Raw genomic sequence first — 17,722 nt, 5'->3', positions numbered from 1 at the left:
TGCTGCCTCTGAAAGCAGAAGTGGTGCTTCCATGCATTGTGTTGCTTGTCCCTGATGTTACTCATAGAAACAATAGACAAAGGTGCAGAAACTTCTGGCTCCCTCAGTATTTATGTCTGCACGTGTGTGTCACACAGAGAACATTGGGGAACCCTGAAGTCAGGAATCTGAGAGTTGCAGAAGCCTAACAAAAGCCACCAAAAGGACTTAAGGCTTTTCTGATCCATTCATTATGGGAAATGTAAGATTAAAAGTAAAAAATTTTCCCAAAAATGAACATCAAAAGGAATTTTACACTCCTATAATGACCACAGAGAAGAACATAGAAAGGTTAGACAGACTCCTCTGTTTCCTAAAAATAAAGGAACTCTCATGTAACCTACAGACATCTCTGTTTACTACCCCAGGGGGCTGTGCCTGGGTTCTGTTCAGTTCTCTGCCACCAATGAATCTGCAATGTGGGGCAAAATTAGCCTCCTTCTTCTGCTTTTTTACCTGTCTGTAATATGACAATAGCAATATGGATCTTCCTGGCAAAGAAGATATCTGGCTGTTTATTGTGCATCAGAACTGTCATGATACTGCTGCAAAGTACTTTGCTATTTGTCATATATCTCAATTTATATATCTTTGCTGAAGTTGGAATAACTCAGACAATTGGTTTGCCTGTATCTTCTGTGAAAGGGAGCAAAAAGTCCTATATCTTAAGTAATCCCATTTTCTCTGTTTGTGCTATATTTATTTTTAGTTGGATTCCTTACAAGTTTGACATAAACAAGTAATTTGTTTCTTCTGAGTTTTATGTCATGCAATGACTGCATTTATAACTATTTTATAATGTTTTTCCAGTGCAAGATACAATATATTCTGAATTTATATCTTGAGATATCAAAATATATTTTGAACATTTTTCTCTCTGAGAAATTAATGCCTACAACCTGAGGAATTTTTTCTTCCTCTGAATTTCCAGTAAAAATATTCCTTCTAGTAAAAAAGTTCCTTCCAGTGTGACAAACAAAAAACAGGAATTATTTTTTAACTAAATGCATTCTTCTTTATTATTTTAATCATATTTCAGGTATTTTAGAAGAGAATCCAGGCCTGTTAATTTCAATTGCCTGTCATTTCTTAAGTCACTGCTTGTTTAACAAGAAAAAAAATTGAAAGTATTTGGGCTTAGAACCCACAGATGGATTAAATAATATTATTTTCATTTTTAATGATATAGTGTTCAAATGTGTGGTCTTTAAGCAAGGATGGCTGGAAGACAAATTCCTCCTTAAATCATTAAAATATAATACAGAATTCTAATATTTAATTTAAATGCTTTAGAGAACATTTAGGTCTTCATTAAGATATTCCTTTGATGACCATGCCAGTCAGAAAACTGCTTTTAAAAGCATTCTTTCTATCTGTAGAGTTGTTTTTCTGACCTTTTTTAGCCTTTTCCCCTAGATCATATATATTAACTTTCCTAACAATCAATTGATTCACTCTTTTGCAGTAGAAATATGGTAGTGGTCTAGAAGAAGACTGGTTAATCAGAAATAACTCACCCAGTGGGACACTTTAGAGACAGTAATCTGTGTAAAACATAGCTGAGTTTATTGTGGATGCTGCCGAGTCACAGAAATGTATAGCTACAACTACACTGCTGTATTGCACAGTCATAGCAAATTAAAAAACCCTTAAAAGTACACATTTTCAGACTCCTGGAGATGGTGGTGTCTTCTTTCACTATTAGTGTGGCTTTAATTAGGAAGAAGCCTTTAACATTGATAACACTTAGATTCTTCACATATTAAAACTAATAGAAAAGCATTTTTAAAATAAAAAATAAGCACTTTAGAATAAAATAAAGCAGAAACAACAACTAAATTTAGCTAGCAGATTCTTGAATGTGTTCCAGCACCATAAATTATGACTTAACACTACATATCAAACCCATAAAAATATCCTTACCTGGAAAACTCTAATTCTAAATGCTGTGTAACAGCTAAAGCTTCCAGGTAATTAAATCTAAGCTAGATTCTGTTCTCAGAAAGACTTTTAAATCCCAACTGAGGAGATGCTGTCATAAACCTGCAGTCTTTTCTGAAGAAATTTCACCTTTCAAAAAACATGATACTACTGCAAATATATTTGGGTGATGTTGGCAATGCAGTTCTAAAGAAATTATATCATTCCTCTCCTTACGTGTTTCCCCTTTAGAGTGAAAAAACAGTAACGTTGTTTTCATAACCTTTCTCAAGTGTCACAGAGTAAACATTCTGAATATTATATATTCCTTTTGACATTTTCAAAACTACGTTAAGATAGAGATAGTGACATCTATAATCAATCTTTTTAAACTGAGAAAAAATTGAATTTAAAAAACCACAATTCTGACCCTTCCCACACTATTATTTCAGTATTATCAGGCTCCAAACTATATTCACATCCTGTTTTACAAAATTGTATTTAAAGCTGAACTGTCTCATGGACAGGAAAAAGAACAGCAATGATACCATTAATGATTAATCATAAAAAAGAAGCCAAGTTTAACAAAAATGAGCATATATTTGTATAAGTGTAGCATGCAGATTTAAGAATCACCATAACTAATTAGAGAAGGATGATGGTTCAGAATAATATCTCTTCAAGGTACTGACCTTAATAGACGAAAGGACAAAACTATGTATCTAAAAGACTAGGTGGTTCAAGAAAATGAATTTTAGTGGTAATACACTTGAAGTTTAGTGGTATTAAATTTGTTTTAAAATAATTTATTGGTTTTTACAATTTTTCTTTCTACAAAAAAGCTATGTTTGACTGTATAAAATCTTCAAAAGTAATATTTTTAAAATTCCACCTGATGATTTCTCCTTTCATTTTAGATGAACTGGTCTGTACAGTAGCAGATTTACATTGTAAATACAGAAAATCAGCTAAGGAAATGTCACTTCACATTTCCAAAGACTAAGAGCAACCCTGTAATAAGAGAAACATTAACCCAAGAGTCTATTCTGAAATACTGCACATATCAGTGATTGAAGGCATAAGTTTTCTGGCCTTATATGTTAAAATTTACTGACATTTGCAATAATTTTCATGCGATGTTCAGGCTGTCATGTTTTACAGCTTAATTAGCAACTTTTCAAAAATTTACATAAGATAAATACAATTTATGGATTTTTCTCCTACATGTTCACTTACTTTTTATTGGGATAATGAGCTGAGGAACAACAGGAAGAATCTTGCTTCCACCATGCTCCAGCAGGTCATGGACTCCTTGACGAGCAAAAAACTCATATGGAAATTCCGTTTCACAAAGCCCATCAAAGAACAAAGGCAGAAAGTAATGATAGTCCAGATCTTCAATCTCTACCTGAAAATACAAAATAAACAGATAAATGCAATTTTTCAGTACTAATACAATGTGATCAGCCCAACAGATAATTCATGCCACTTACACCGGCATGTTTAGAAAATAATAATTTGTTTTTTATCACTGCAGTATATATTGAATCACAGGTATGGTTTATGACAAGATATTAAAATACAGAAATATTAGAACTAAAGAAGAGAATAAAAATTAATATACTTCCACATATTTTCAATTTTTGATAAGTCAGTACCAGAGTCTTATATTCTTGCTTACACACTTTGCAAGTTACCCACAGGAATCAAACCAGTCATTTTAAGAACAACACTCTGCTTCTTTAAAAAAAATTTGATGTTATAGCTTCACTTGGACACTCAAAACAACAAATAAGAGAAACAATCCTGTGAGTACAGCACATACATCAATATTTGTACAATAATTCCCTAATTTGTTGAATACTGACCTAGTTTATTTCCTATTAATTTCAAGAGCAGAATTATAAAGAAATTCCATGGTTCTCTACTGTGAAGAAAAGGTATAGAAATTATGTACCTATTTTTAATAGGAATTTCCTTCCAATCCTAAATTACAAAGTATGCTAATCTTAACAAGCTATGGAGGGATTTTGCACTCTAGTTTTCTTCCCTTTTCCTTCTTTTACTCATTAGGACTCTACCACAGACACTCAGGCTAGCCAGGGAGAAACAGAAGTTTATGGCCTGTCAAAGCTCTGAATACAGCTGAGAAGTAACTCAACAGCAATGAATTTTCTCTGAAAAGAATATGATCCTCCAAATCACTTGGAGACCAATCCATCTCTTTAAGAATGCACTTCCATCTTTAAAACACTGCTTAGCTGCTACCCAATTTTTCCAGTGAGATTTGGTAGTATCCAGGTAAGATTCTTCACACCTAACAAGCTTTGTCACATATGCCCAACTGAAGCTCCAAATATCCTAGATAAAATTTGTCAGGTTAAGCAAAATAAACCCCACCCATTGATTTCAGAACAGAAATTGCAGTCTCACTTGAACTGAAGAAGTCTGAACTAAAGCAACCAAGAACCGAACTTTACAATTCTTGGATAAACCACACAGTCAGGAAGTAGCACATAGATATTCTCTGTTTGACACCATGGTTCATTTTTCTCCTTGCTTAACTGAGCAGATCTGAATCCTGGTCTGGCACACCTTAGCTACTGACTTCAATCTTTCATGTTGAGAGAGATCAATCCATGTAAATCAAAATTAACTGGAACTAATACTTGAAAGTCAGTATTATGCATTTGCTGTGAGTGTCTCACTACTGGCAGACATAGCGCCAACATAGCCTCTCACACACTGATTGTTAATCTCTTACAGGAGATTAAAAGGGCAGTGGCATAATACCTATTCACTGATGTGATTGAAATCAAGTCCCAGTAGTGGATCATGCAGGAGAAGGACAAAGGAAACTCACATTTCCTGTTTCGTCAACATCATATATTGTTTGCTTCACTGTAATTTTTTTCCTCATTGGCTTTTCACTTTACAAGAAAAAAATCACATGCCTTTATCAGATGCCTTTACAGTCAATATGAACCCAGGGAAACAGCCTCAAGTTGCTCCAGGGAAGGTGTGGATTAGATATTAGGAAAAATCTCTTCATGGAAAGGGTTGTAAAGCACTGAAACAGACTTTCCAAGGAAGTGGTGAAGTTGCCAACCATGGAAGTGTTCAAAACCTGTGGCTATGGCACTTGAGGACATGGTTTAGTGGTGAACATGGTGGTGGTGCTGGGTTAACAGTTGGACATCATGGTATTTTCCGACCTTAATGATTCCATGATTATATAATTCTGTGGATATACCATGCTCAATTTGTGAGAAATTTCAAAAATAAAAATTAAGTAACAAAAAGAAATTAAATATTATGATTATTAATAAATAACAAGAATTAAAAGGCATTGAAATTCCTAATTGATGGGGTTTGTATTTCTTGAGGACATTCAGCATGCTATTAACAATACCCAGTAGACAATAAGTCTTCTCCAAAAGTCACAAGAAAGCTGTATTAGGTAATAATGGACCAAGAGGTCAAAAAATCATTGACAAAAAAGCAGGACCAAGAAGAAGAAATTTTTTTCATGTTCTTTGTCAACAGGACAATAAAACTTTCTTTAATATATCTTTTTAATGTTTAATTTGTAATCTATAATATTTTGGTATTGAATGTTCTAGTTTCAGAAAATCAAAACCAGAACTTGTAACAGCAACTTGCATCTGGCAAAGCTTCAGAATATTAAAGAGATGCAATTTTTTTTTTGATGGGAGGTGTTTCACAAGGCAAAAGACCTTACCACACTCTGTTATTGAGATGGGGTTTAGAACTTATTCCTTATACAACTCTTTTAAAACTAAAAAGTATTTTCACAGTGAAAAATGTCCTTGACACACATCCATGTTAGGTTACTGAATCAGAATTTGCATCTATTTTGCTCCAAAGACACATACGCCTAATTTCTTTTCTCCCAGTCTTCATTAATACCTCCCCTAACTGTAGCTGCCAGTTATGTGTCTTCTCAAAGATTTGGCATTTCTGATACTCTGTGCATTTTTTTTCCCTTTTGTGCTTGAAATATACTTTTTCTGTTTCAGATATGTTCTCTACTCAGAAGCTTGTCAGTGTTTTTCAGCAATAATAACTGCTTAATAAAAAATATCCTTATCTATCAACTCTGTATTATGGTTGCATATTACAAATACATAGGAATGATATATCAACTTTAAGATAAATATGATTTCAGGATTTAAAAACAACTCACATTTTTACACACAGAACAAAAGATTTATTACAAGAAATCTTTTAAAAAATAGACATATGACAAGCTGGTGATTATAAAGTATTTTTGTGTACTCCTCAATTAGTTCCAAATGCCTAAATGGTTGGCAACTAGCATGGCTCTGAAATGATTTTGATTTCTAACTTATTTCTTGAAGTGTCAGCTGTCCAAGCACACAGGCAATTTTTACTTAGCTTTTTTTGCTCTATAATAACTCCCACAATATGGAAGCCAGAAATATTTTGTCTTACATTCTATGGTGTGAAACTCTTTCCTTCTGTGTTTACTATTTAGCTTTTGAAAGTGGCTATTATACAGCTGTTCAGAGAAAAATGTGATTTTTTTCTGGTTTTGCCTACAACATCCTTTTGTGTTTTACATCCACCCACAAAAAATGCTGATTAATGCTCAAATTCTTGGCAAACTTGTCTACATCTGACAATGATGCTGTAGCTATGGATTTTAAGAAGAAATCTCATAATAACTCTTATGAACTTCTGTACTAGTGGTTTGCAAATTTTGCAGACATAGCCTCTGAATTTTCAGTAAAGAGGCACTAATAAAAATTAATGCATAATATATGATTAAATAACAAAAGCAACCATAGAATGAGTAAAATCTTATGTTTCATGAAACTTTCAGGATCCTTATATGTTCTAAAAGCTCCCTAGGTGAAAAACAATACACAGGTAATAAGTGCTCCTTTATTATTACATAAAACTAATGTACAAGATGGGAGGAAACTAGTTGCAGAATCACAGTCAATTTGTCCAGGAGAGAATCTGTTCCTATGAAGCAGACCATAATAAATGGCAAGTCTGCTGAGGCAAAGAAAAATCAGATAAAGATTCTAGACTGACAATAGGAAAATAAGATTTGTGGCTAATCTGTCTGATCGATCAAGAAAACAATCTGTTTGAGAGAACTTAAGGTATAGAAGAACTTTGACAACAATGGTATCATTGGTCTTCCTTAAAGAATTTTATATAAAATAATCTAGTAAAATATAAGAGAAACCCGAGTTTTGGAAAGTAGTGCTTAAGCCACATAATTTAATTTTTCATCTCCTTTCACACAACTGATTATATTATACCATGCCTCTGGTTGATTATCCAAAAACTGGATTTGATCTCCCAGAAACATTATATCTAACTATGTATGTACTCATTTAATGTCTTGGTCTAAGGCATTAAAATTAAGTAAAGAAACTCTAGAATTGTTGGGTTGATAAGGACAAACAGGAGTTTTTATAAGACTTGTAAAGATTTTGTTATGATTCTTTGTAAAATAATAGTTTCTCTTAAGATTTACTTTAATGTCTGTTCTTTAGGTTAATTTGAAAAGAAAAACATCAACATTTTTCAGCAGTCTCAATTTTTAACTTCCTTTCCACTTTTTCTTCCAAGATTCCTTTCAACATTTCTTTTTTTTTCCATCCAATATCCTGTACAAATAGTCAAGAAGAAGCCTGTGCATTTCACAATTTTTGGTTTCTTGCTTTTAACATATTTGATGAATAATGGCATATTAGTTCTAAATCTTCACTATGGAGCAAGTAATGCTCACTAGTATTTCCCAGACTTGCCTACACAGATTTTTCAATATGTTAATTTTGCTTATGGTTCAAAACACAATTCCACTGTTCCACCTAGTCCCTAGAAATTTTCTAGCAAGAAAAAGTTCTCTTTTTAGTCTGCTCTATTTCATCTTCTAATAGAGTCATACTACAGTGATTTTCTATGGAAAGAGGCTTAGTCTAGTAATTACCTGTGTCTTATCAAAACAAAATATAAAAAATAAATAAAATGGAAAATACAGTTGTGCCTGTATTTTCCATTCTGCAATGAAATGCTAAAATACTTCTCTTAAAACAAGTGGAAGATTATCAAAGAGATACAGATAATGGCAAGGGACCTAATAGAAACCATTTAACTCAAACTGTATTTAGAGCCTCTTTAACATATTCTGTAGATATTTAACTTCCCACAAGAAGTTAAATAACAAAAGAAAATATTTGCCTCCTATGGATAAATTGAGAGAAGCAATAAGAAATGTCATTGAAGTGCTACTACACTGGATATATGAATTTAGCTTTGGAATAACTCCTCATGTAAAAATAAAACCCAAAATCTAAACCCCTAAAATACAGAAATGTTAATACATAGTTTTGAACTTACTGTATTTTCTACTACCTTCATGTTAGTTACAAACAGAACAGTTATATACTTTATACACCAAGCATGATGCCATATGGCCTGGAATATCCCTTCAGTCAGTTGGCTCATCTGTCTTGTCTGTGCCCCCACCCAACCTCCCATGCACCCCCAACTTCCTCACCAGTGTGGCAGAAAAGCAGAAAAGGCTCTGGCTCTGTGTAAGCCCTACTCAGCAATAACAAAAACATCTTGATGTTATCAACCCTCCATTCAGCACACATCTAAAATACAGCTCCATCCCAGCCACTGCGAAGTTAATTAACTCCAATCCAGCTGAAAACAGCATGATATGATAACCAAAATATTTTCTTTGTAGTTGCCACAGCTGAAGGTGACAATCTAATCTTACTAAGGTTATTAAGGTGAGGAAAATGAATAGTCAGCATGAAGGTCATATGATTCCCTAATAACTAGAGGATCAATGGCTGGCTCAGAAATGGAGGCAAGTAGAAGGATATGAATTTGTGTAAAATCTTCTCCAGCTAGAGAGAGAGTTAAAAAAAAAAAGCAGCCTGAAATCTCTTCCTATAAAAGTAACTTCAGAAATTATTTTTATGAAAGAAATGTGAATCTCTAAATCTGTGAGCCATGCCATCCAGAAGATAATCTAGCACATTTCTGTGAGGAGGGGATTTTAATCCTGCGTTTTCATAAATCTTTTTAATTGTACTGCTGGGATTTAAATTTTTAATATATACACCTCACTCATATACAGAGCAGGAAAATCTTGTGAAATATAGAGGAGGATCAGTGAAATAACAGGACAACAATAAACCCTTGGATTACAGGATATAGGCCTTAAAGAACGATAGGCAATATTGAAGTGACAGATTAACAGCAAGGACTTCTGCTACAGTATAGGAATTCATCAGTGTGACATAGTGTGACAGGAAATAGAGTTGAGCCAACTAATTAATCATTATGAGCCACCAATGTTGCAGTTATGAAAAGGCTAAATACTATTTAACATGTATTAGCTATTTCTAGTACAAATAGGAAAGCATAAGGCTACTGCACAAGGCAGCCATGAGACCTCACTTATTATTATCATCAATTTGCCCCAATATAAAATATATACAATTTATTCTCATTGAGTCATCATTGGAAATTACAGGGGAAAACTGATATATAGGAACACACCAAACTGAAAAGGAAATTAAGTGCTAACTTGTTCTTATTTATTTGGATTCTGATCACATGAGATTTTCTGAGTCAACTGATTTCTAAAAATGTATCTAAAATTTACTATTCCTACCATACCGCAAATAGCTGTAGACTACACTTCAAGGACTCCTTTCTTTTAATTGATGGGAAGCATTATAAATAGGAGATTAAGCACTCTGAGAAAAGGGCTCTATAAACATGACTCTGACAAATGTGGAACGTACCTGAGAATTGTTCGCGTGAAGCAAACAAGATAACCTCAGTAGCAGACAAAAGTATTTCTGCTACTTCAGAATGTATGCTTATCTACTTGCATTCTTCTTGCTCTTCAAAGGCTCTCTGACACATTTTGAGAAACTGAATTGTTCGCCTTTTTCTTTATGTGATTTATCATTATGTTTTCAGAGTTCCACAAGCACAGTAATGTAAAACTTTAGATTAAGAAGAAGAAGAAGAATTTCGCTGCATTTTGTTCATCTCTCATGTTTGCAATTGCCTAATATGAGCATTACATGATATATACAGATCAATTGCATATTTTAAAGCCACATGACATTACATGTATTATATACACCTACACTGAGAGTTGAAATGGAATTAGCGACTCTATTGAGGTCTGTAGCCTGGTGGTAGATTACGTTCCACCCTCAGCTGCAACATCTAAGAACCTCCCCCAGATTCACTTTAAGTACCAGCAGGAAGCAGAGGCCAAGCTCTTGTCCTTTACTACAGAACACACAGAGGATTATCACTGCAAACAAAAAAAGTTCAATTTTGCAGACTCTTTATCAGACACCAGTGGACAACTGTTGTCTGACAGGGAAAGCAGACACTAAGACTGTCCCAGGCAAGGGAAGGAGGCTAGGTACAGCCCACTGTCCAAGGCTGAGTTTGAAGGCAGAAGGACCTCAAGGAGCTGGCTGCAAGATTCTCACAATACCTTCTGAGGAAGATATTTTGATCTTCTATTTAATTCATGCAGTATGAAGTTCATTTTAACATCTTCATCAAAAGAATGAACCAGTTTGTTCATCCCCACAAAAGACATACAATTCAGTACACCAGTAAAGAACTAATTTTAAATTGTTTTTTTGGAAATAAATATTTTTTTGCTCAAAGAAGGTTTGTACCATTTTAATAGGATGAAACCTCACACCTCATGTTATTTTTAAATAATTGTGAAAGTAAATGAAGAGTGTCAACTGATTGTATCCCATTAGTGAAACTAGTGGCCAAACAAATTGGGTTTGTTTTATTTTTTGGTGTTCTTTTCCTTTCTATTTGCCATTTTTTCATGCATAGCTGTTTGCCAAATTAACTTGAAATTATTTGGTTTTAATAAAAATAACACAAAACACAAAAGTTAGAGATAAAGAAGAGCACTCTCACAAAGACATACATAAAGTGTGTGTGGGAAAAGTTTAATACAACTCTCTGAAGATTTATTTTGTTTTAATAATTAAGCTATAGCATAAAATAACACAAAACCACCTACAATGTAATGTACAACTAGACTTGCTCATCCATCCATTTTTTGTCATGTTTGACATATAAATGTAATGAAAACCTGGCAGTTTAATGGTGTTGGAAATCATGGAAACTTATAAAACATATCATTAAACACTATCATTTGTATTTTCACACACAATTAAAAAATAACAGAAATGACAAAACCAAATTAGATTGGCAATTTTTCCATACTAAGAGCATTTTATGATACAGTTCCTATTAGCTTCTGACTCTACATTTATCTCAGGTATGAAAATGACACTTCTCCCTAAGAAAGAGCAGGGTCTGAACATTTCTACATAACCACCCAAAATCCAGGAAGATACTGTAACACAGTGCGAGAAATGCCATGAATGCTGTATATCTAAGCCAGGAACTCTTGCATCTTACCAATGAAGTTGTTATGCAGTCAAATCTTCCTGAAACAAGGTGGAGAAAGCAGGACCACAATATGTCCTTCTTCATTAACTTCAGGACTAGTACAAAGGAAAACCAAAATGTTCTCACTGTCTCCAAGTGTGATTGAGAATGGACCAAGTATAGTTTTGGAGCACATGACTGTCTCGAGGAGGTGAGGCCAACCACCAGAAATCCTTTGTCCCATGGCTTCCAAGAGACCTGGGAGATGGCTCTGAAATTACTTCATATTTTTCAGTTACAATCTACTGGAATTAAATACCCAAGAAAATGTACTAGCAACACTGAAAGGTCCCCAAAGGTAAATTGCAGACAGGTGAATCAAATCCTAAGTGAAGGAATTCCAGATATTGACAGAACCCAGAAACAGAAGGGAATACTGCACCATCTGCTGGCTGACACCAAACACTGTGAAGGTGTTTTATTTCAAGAGTAAACAACGAAACAAAATAGGTAGGATATTACTGAAAATGTCAAGGTCAGATTTTGAAACTAACCATCTGTGTTACCACAGAAAAGTTAAAATCCTCCTCCTATGAAAATCCATGTTATTTCAAGGAAGTCAAAATTCAAGACAAGCACAAAATTTTCAGAACTCATAAGCAACAGCATGACTAACAGATGTTTGCATGAACTGTATCTATGCTTAAAACCAAAACAGGGTGTGAGTCATTCTCTGAGTCTGATGCTCAGTAGTATGGAAGAGATAATTTCTGTACAGCTAAATTCTTTGATTCTTTGTATAAAACAGGGGAGTTGACTTTAAATTATATACTGTAAATAGTCTTGGTAGTTCCTTATCCTGAATCACAGATGAGCATTATCTATGCAAACAAGCACTAGACAGAATCATAGCAGAGGGTGTGCTATCTGCATACTGAAACAGTGCTGTGTCAATGCTCAAGGCCACACTGCGATATGAACGGCCCTGTTAGTTTTGTAGGACACATGTGGATGCTGGTATGACCTACACAAACTGAGATGGAATGAGAGTAGAAACACATTTGAAAAAATAATTCAAAGGAAGTTGCCTTGCATAATGTCACAGTATATGCCACAGCACGTGCGCAGCCATGATACGCAGAGCCTCATCATAGAATTTCAGAAAGCCTCAACCTATACAGAGTAACACCATACCAATTCAGAAAGCTTCAGGTGTCTGCCCATACACAGAAATATCACACCACTTCAGAAGGCTGCAAGCATCTGCCCTTCTTCTTCTTTAGCTCAATCTTTTATACCCCTCATGTTCATGCATTGCACCTGTGTGCCCTCTGTTCCCTTTGGGGATTGGTCAGTGCCCCTCAGCACTCTGTGTCTCGTTACCTTCAATGCTGCTCACCTGCTTTTCACAGCTGTAGCCCATTTGGGGTGAGATTCTACCGCAGCCCCACTCCCAATTACCACAAATTGTGTATCTACAGCATAACTTTTTAATACTGTATTGAATATATCCAAGTGTATACGAGGAAAATTTTAGGTGCAGAGGCATCAATCAAGACTATTGAGGAAGATGAGTTGATTAGACAGTATTACTTTCAGGAAACTAAAAAAAAACCCAGTGTGGGAGGAGATTAGAGTGGCTTGTGGCATCTCACATGGATGTCTAAGAAATGAGACACCTGAACATAGCTGTTACATTGACATTGTAATTGAAAATGGCATTTAACAGTTGGAAAGGAGTCTTCGGATGACTTTCAGTCAATACATCCATTGGCATTTAACAGTTGGAAAGAAGTCTTCAGATGACTTTCAGTCAATACATCCATATGATCTTTGGTGATTTTTTAAAAAATAATTAAAAAATGCTGTGAACAAATTCAACAGAGACTTAAATACTGTAATTACTCATTTCCTTCTTTGTGGCATATTCATTTACCTGTGATAATTTTTCAAGTTACAGAAATTTGGATTTCTGCACACAGTGCCATGCCAGCCCATACAGAAGTTTTCTTCATATATTGGGTAAAATGTTAGTGTTATGATAACTGAGTACTCTCATAGTGATCAGGTAATTCAAAATATCTTTCTCAAATTCTCAATATCCATAAAAAAATCTACTTAGGTATACAAATACAGCACTTCAAGTGGCCCAAATTATTTTAGACGTTGAATTTAGAACTCCTTCCAGATGTAATTCTGATTTCTTTATTAAGCATTTATCTGCTCTCTCAATGAAACTTTTTTCCAAACGGTTTTCATTTCATCAAGACAGAGTAAGTCCCTGGAACAATGGAGTAGTTTTGGTAAAATGGAAAACAATAAAATGGACTACAGTACTCAAAAGTTTTATTTTGATGGGTTAGAAAAGTACGAGATAAAATTGTTCTTTAAGTTAAAAAAATTAAAAAGCTTCTCTAGTGTGGGTAAACCCAATGATCATTTGCCCAAGTTCAAGTGAAATTTCTTCTAGTAAAATATATTTTCTAACTTAAGAACAGAACAAGTGTGTAAAGGATTATATTCTAATTAGAACCATGACTAGCTACCCTGCTTTAAATATCAGAGCATGGGTCTTTTTTCTCTTCAGCATAACATATTTTATGTATTTCTTTTGTTTTAATTCTACATTTATCTTGAAAATTCATGTGTCCTGTAATGCTGACAATGTCTTAGAGGTTTTTAATTTGTTTACAAAGTGCATATTGCTCTGAGAGTCTAGATAAATTTAAGAAGGAAAAATTAAAGTACTCTATTAGTGCATTTTTATATTTTAAAAGTAGTCTTTAATTCTGGAAACAACAAAGAAACTATTTCAAATTATTTTCCCAAGATCCCAGAATCCTTCTTACATTTTGTGGATCTTCTTTGCAGGCATATCTACAGTCTTCACAGAAACTTTCAAAACACTCCTTTTAAAATACATGGATTTAATATGTGAACATACTACACATACTGTGACAGTGTTTGCCGATATAAAATCCTACAACTAATGCACATGAATTGAAGACAATAATATTCTGAATATATATATATATATAAATATTTGGAATTTGCATAGCAAACTTAAAAAAATGTTCTGATCAACTGCTTTCAAAAACAGATGCCATTAAGAAATCAGCTAAATTTTGTGGGTTCAGCTCAAAATTAGACTTCTTGCCATTTAAAAAAAAAAAGAGCATCACGTTTACTAAGATTATTTAGTACGGTACTCCCTAGCCACAGCAATGCTATAAATTTTAACCATACAGAATTCTGACTAAAGAACTTTTATTCAGGCTAGATGAAACTCTTCTGAAAATTATGGGCAAGGACAAACTACCACAGAAGCTCAGATAAATAACAACTGTAGAATATGGCAATGATAGTTCTGGCTGATTTTTTATTTTCTTCTAAGGTAATAAAAAGTGTAAACCGAAGACAAATTCATGGAAAGTAAACTGAACTTTTATAAAATAACTATCAGTTAAATAAAGTAAAATAAATAATGGCAAAATGGTTGCTAGCACAATGCTTAAATATCTCTGCAAGGCTCATGAATTACATTATACAAAATACAGTATCACACAGCACAGTAAGTCAGAGCACATATCACAGGATCATTGCCGAGTTTTTTGTCTTTTTTATACAATTTATCAGTGAAAGATGAACTTTGCCTTTCTGTGTGTTGCAGCCTGCATTTTAAATGAACAGATTTTTATAATAACAGTTTTTCACTAGATGAAACAAGATCAGGTCATTGGATTTGCAAATTGTCCTTAAAAAAACACACTGATGAGGTCAACACATCATGTTGTATGTGCCTCTCAGTTACAGTATTGATATGTGTCCCAGGTATGTATCTTTATAAGTTTACTTCATAAGATGACTTTTGATTGATACATTTAAGAATTTTATGTTTAAGAGAGTTTCTAAATTCAGAAGGAATGCTGTTTTGTTTTGACATTGGCCAAAAGAATAAATGGCAACAAATTATGGACAAAAAACTTGAAAATTATGCCTATATGCGTGGGGTTTTTTTCCCAATGCTCTGTTTGCCACAGCTATATGCATTCACAGTTAAATAGCATATATAAATAAGTAATGTCAGTAAGTTGAACATAAAAGTGAAATGGACTAAAATCATTGTTAAATATAAAGGAAAGATTGCAAGTTTAAAAAATAACTGGTTTCCAGGTCATATGAAAAGTAACTGCACAATAGGGGCAGAGGGAAAGTTAATGCAGGTAAAATAAGCCACTGTATTTGATTTGCTTTGCATTTTTTTGTGTCTAAGTCCTATATTGGACTACTTTGCCATGTCAGTTATTAGTTATGCCTAACAATACCTTAAGAAGGAGACAATTAAACATCTGCAGGAATCCAAGAAGGTTTTAAGTGGGCTTAATCAATTTTTAAAAAGAGCAACAAACATTTTTGTTATTTGAATAATCCAAATTATATTTAATAGACCATTCAGTGACTGCTACTGTACTTACAACTTTGTTCCTACACTACAAAATTCAGTAAGATCAATTAAACTTTATAACAACTTCCTCTAATCACACCAGACAAGCATTCAAGATGAATATTCTCATAGAATAAAGAACACTAAAAATAATTTAACATATTGAGATTTAAGTGATCATAATCAACTTTTAGAAAACACTCTGTTAAGTTTGATGGTTTTGTTTTTACCTGCTCTAGCGTTATCATTACAGCAAAAGATGTCTTCTTGACAATACCCAAAGAGACCAAAATAAGATCTTTAATATTAGATACCAACTGTTTCCAGCGTAAAAACATTTGATTCCATTTTATTAACTAAAATTACCTCATATATAAGGTCTGGAATTTCAATGGACAATTAAGGATATGATGTTGGGCCAATTCTGTACAGGAACCAGAGAGAAAACTTGTGATTTGTGTTTTTTTAATATAACTGAGCCACTAGTTTAAGTCCCCATGTAATTTGCAGATTCAGTTGATGGTCCTAGTTCATCATCTCAAGTAGAGTGAGCTTGTCTTTGCAGTCAAAGTAAGTATTAATATCTCATTTCAGAGAATGGATTTACATTATAAAACTGAAAGCCATGTCTCCATCTCAGATTGCTGTAGATCGTTATGGAGTTTGGCACACACCGTAGCCCCCAAAGACTGGTCTTTTGCACAAGTTCTGCAGGGAGGAAGAAGACAGTGGAAAAAGTGGAAAAAATGGAAAAAGATAAAGTGATAATGGCTAGCAGGTTTAAAAAATAAATAAATATAAATCTGCCATTTTAAGTCAGAGTACCAAACTATCTCAAATCTCTTAATGGCTGATACTAATACTGCAGTAGAAGGCCAAAAAATGCCTGTTAAAAACCTGTTTCTCTCTCACACAGATGAATGAAGCCTATACGTTTATAAAGATGAGTGGTTTATTCAAATTGTGAAAATTTTATTGAACCAACAACTAAAGTTCAGATTCTTGAGAAGAATAATTTCTTAGCCTCAGTGGTTTCCTGTAAGGATCCTTTTCACTGCATGAGGATTTCTTATGCATTGTATTATTATCATTTGATCTTTTCTTAATTTCATACTTGCAAGCATTGTAGTTTTCCTCATCACTATATTTTGTATTTTGTCTGCCAGTGGAATATGCTCTCAAATAAAACTCCAAGAATGAAACTTCAGGCCTGTGACAGTAATACCCAATCCTTCAATTTTCTTATCACCAGTCAAATATAAGTTCTAAGGCCCCAGCCAGTGACCAAGATGTGGTTTAAACTGCATCTGAACAGGAATATCTCCCAGCTCCTCAGCATCAGGACAATTCCTAGCTACATCCAGATTCCATGCAAGAGAGAAAGTATGAGAGCGTGTAACCATTTCCTCTCTAAACCTTTGTCCTCTTTCTGAGGAAAAGGCACCTAAAGAGGGAGGCTGGAAAGCATTCCCTGTAAAACCAGGCTCCTCAGTGTCCCAGGATTTATTGTACTGAACATCTATTTCCCAGTTCAGAAATAAAGTAAGATTGTATCCTCATACTCCTGACAGTTTGTCTCAGTGACCAGTGAAGTCTGGAAATCCCATTTGATTGGTCAGAAGCCAAATCCTCAGTTTATTCCAAAATCTGGTTAGTTACACTAATTTTTAAGTAATGGGTTATTTTCATCTATTACCAAACTGATGAAATATCCTGGAGTACCAATTTCATGATACAAAGGAAACAATTTTATATAAGCAGTAACTCTGTCATGGTTCAATACAGGATATTTTACTGAAAACAGAATAGGTATCTAATAACTTTCATTTTGAGAGCTCTCACACT

General features: G+C 33.9%; 1 protein-coding gene across 4 annotated transcripts in view; it reads right to left on the bottom strand.

Annotated features, from left to right (window-relative positions):
• The window catches only part of PACRG (parkin coregulated), a 210,588-nt gene that overhangs the window by 101,932 nt on the left and 90,934 nt on the right, over nt 1-17,722 (bottom strand). For all 4 annotated transcript variants that reach the window (XM_031061119.1, XM_031061111.1, XM_031061107.1 and 1 more), the window contains one exon: nt 3,196-3,367. In XM_031061119.1, the coding sequence (XP_030916979.1) occupies nt 3,196-3,367 (172 nt within the window). The remainder of the gene's footprint in view (nt 1-3,195; nt 3,368-17,722) is intronic.

The sequence above is a fragment of the Geospiza fortis genome, unplaced genomic scaffold (assembly GCF_000277835.1).
Source record: "Geospiza fortis unplaced genomic scaffold, GeoFor_1.0 scaffold41, whole genome shotgun sequence".
NCBI classification, from domain to species: Eukaryota; Metazoa; Chordata; class Aves; order Passeriformes; family Thraupidae; genus Geospiza; species Geospiza fortis.
The sequence above is the reverse complement of the archived record's forward strand: the minus strand, read 5'-3'. Positions and strand labels throughout refer to the sequence as shown.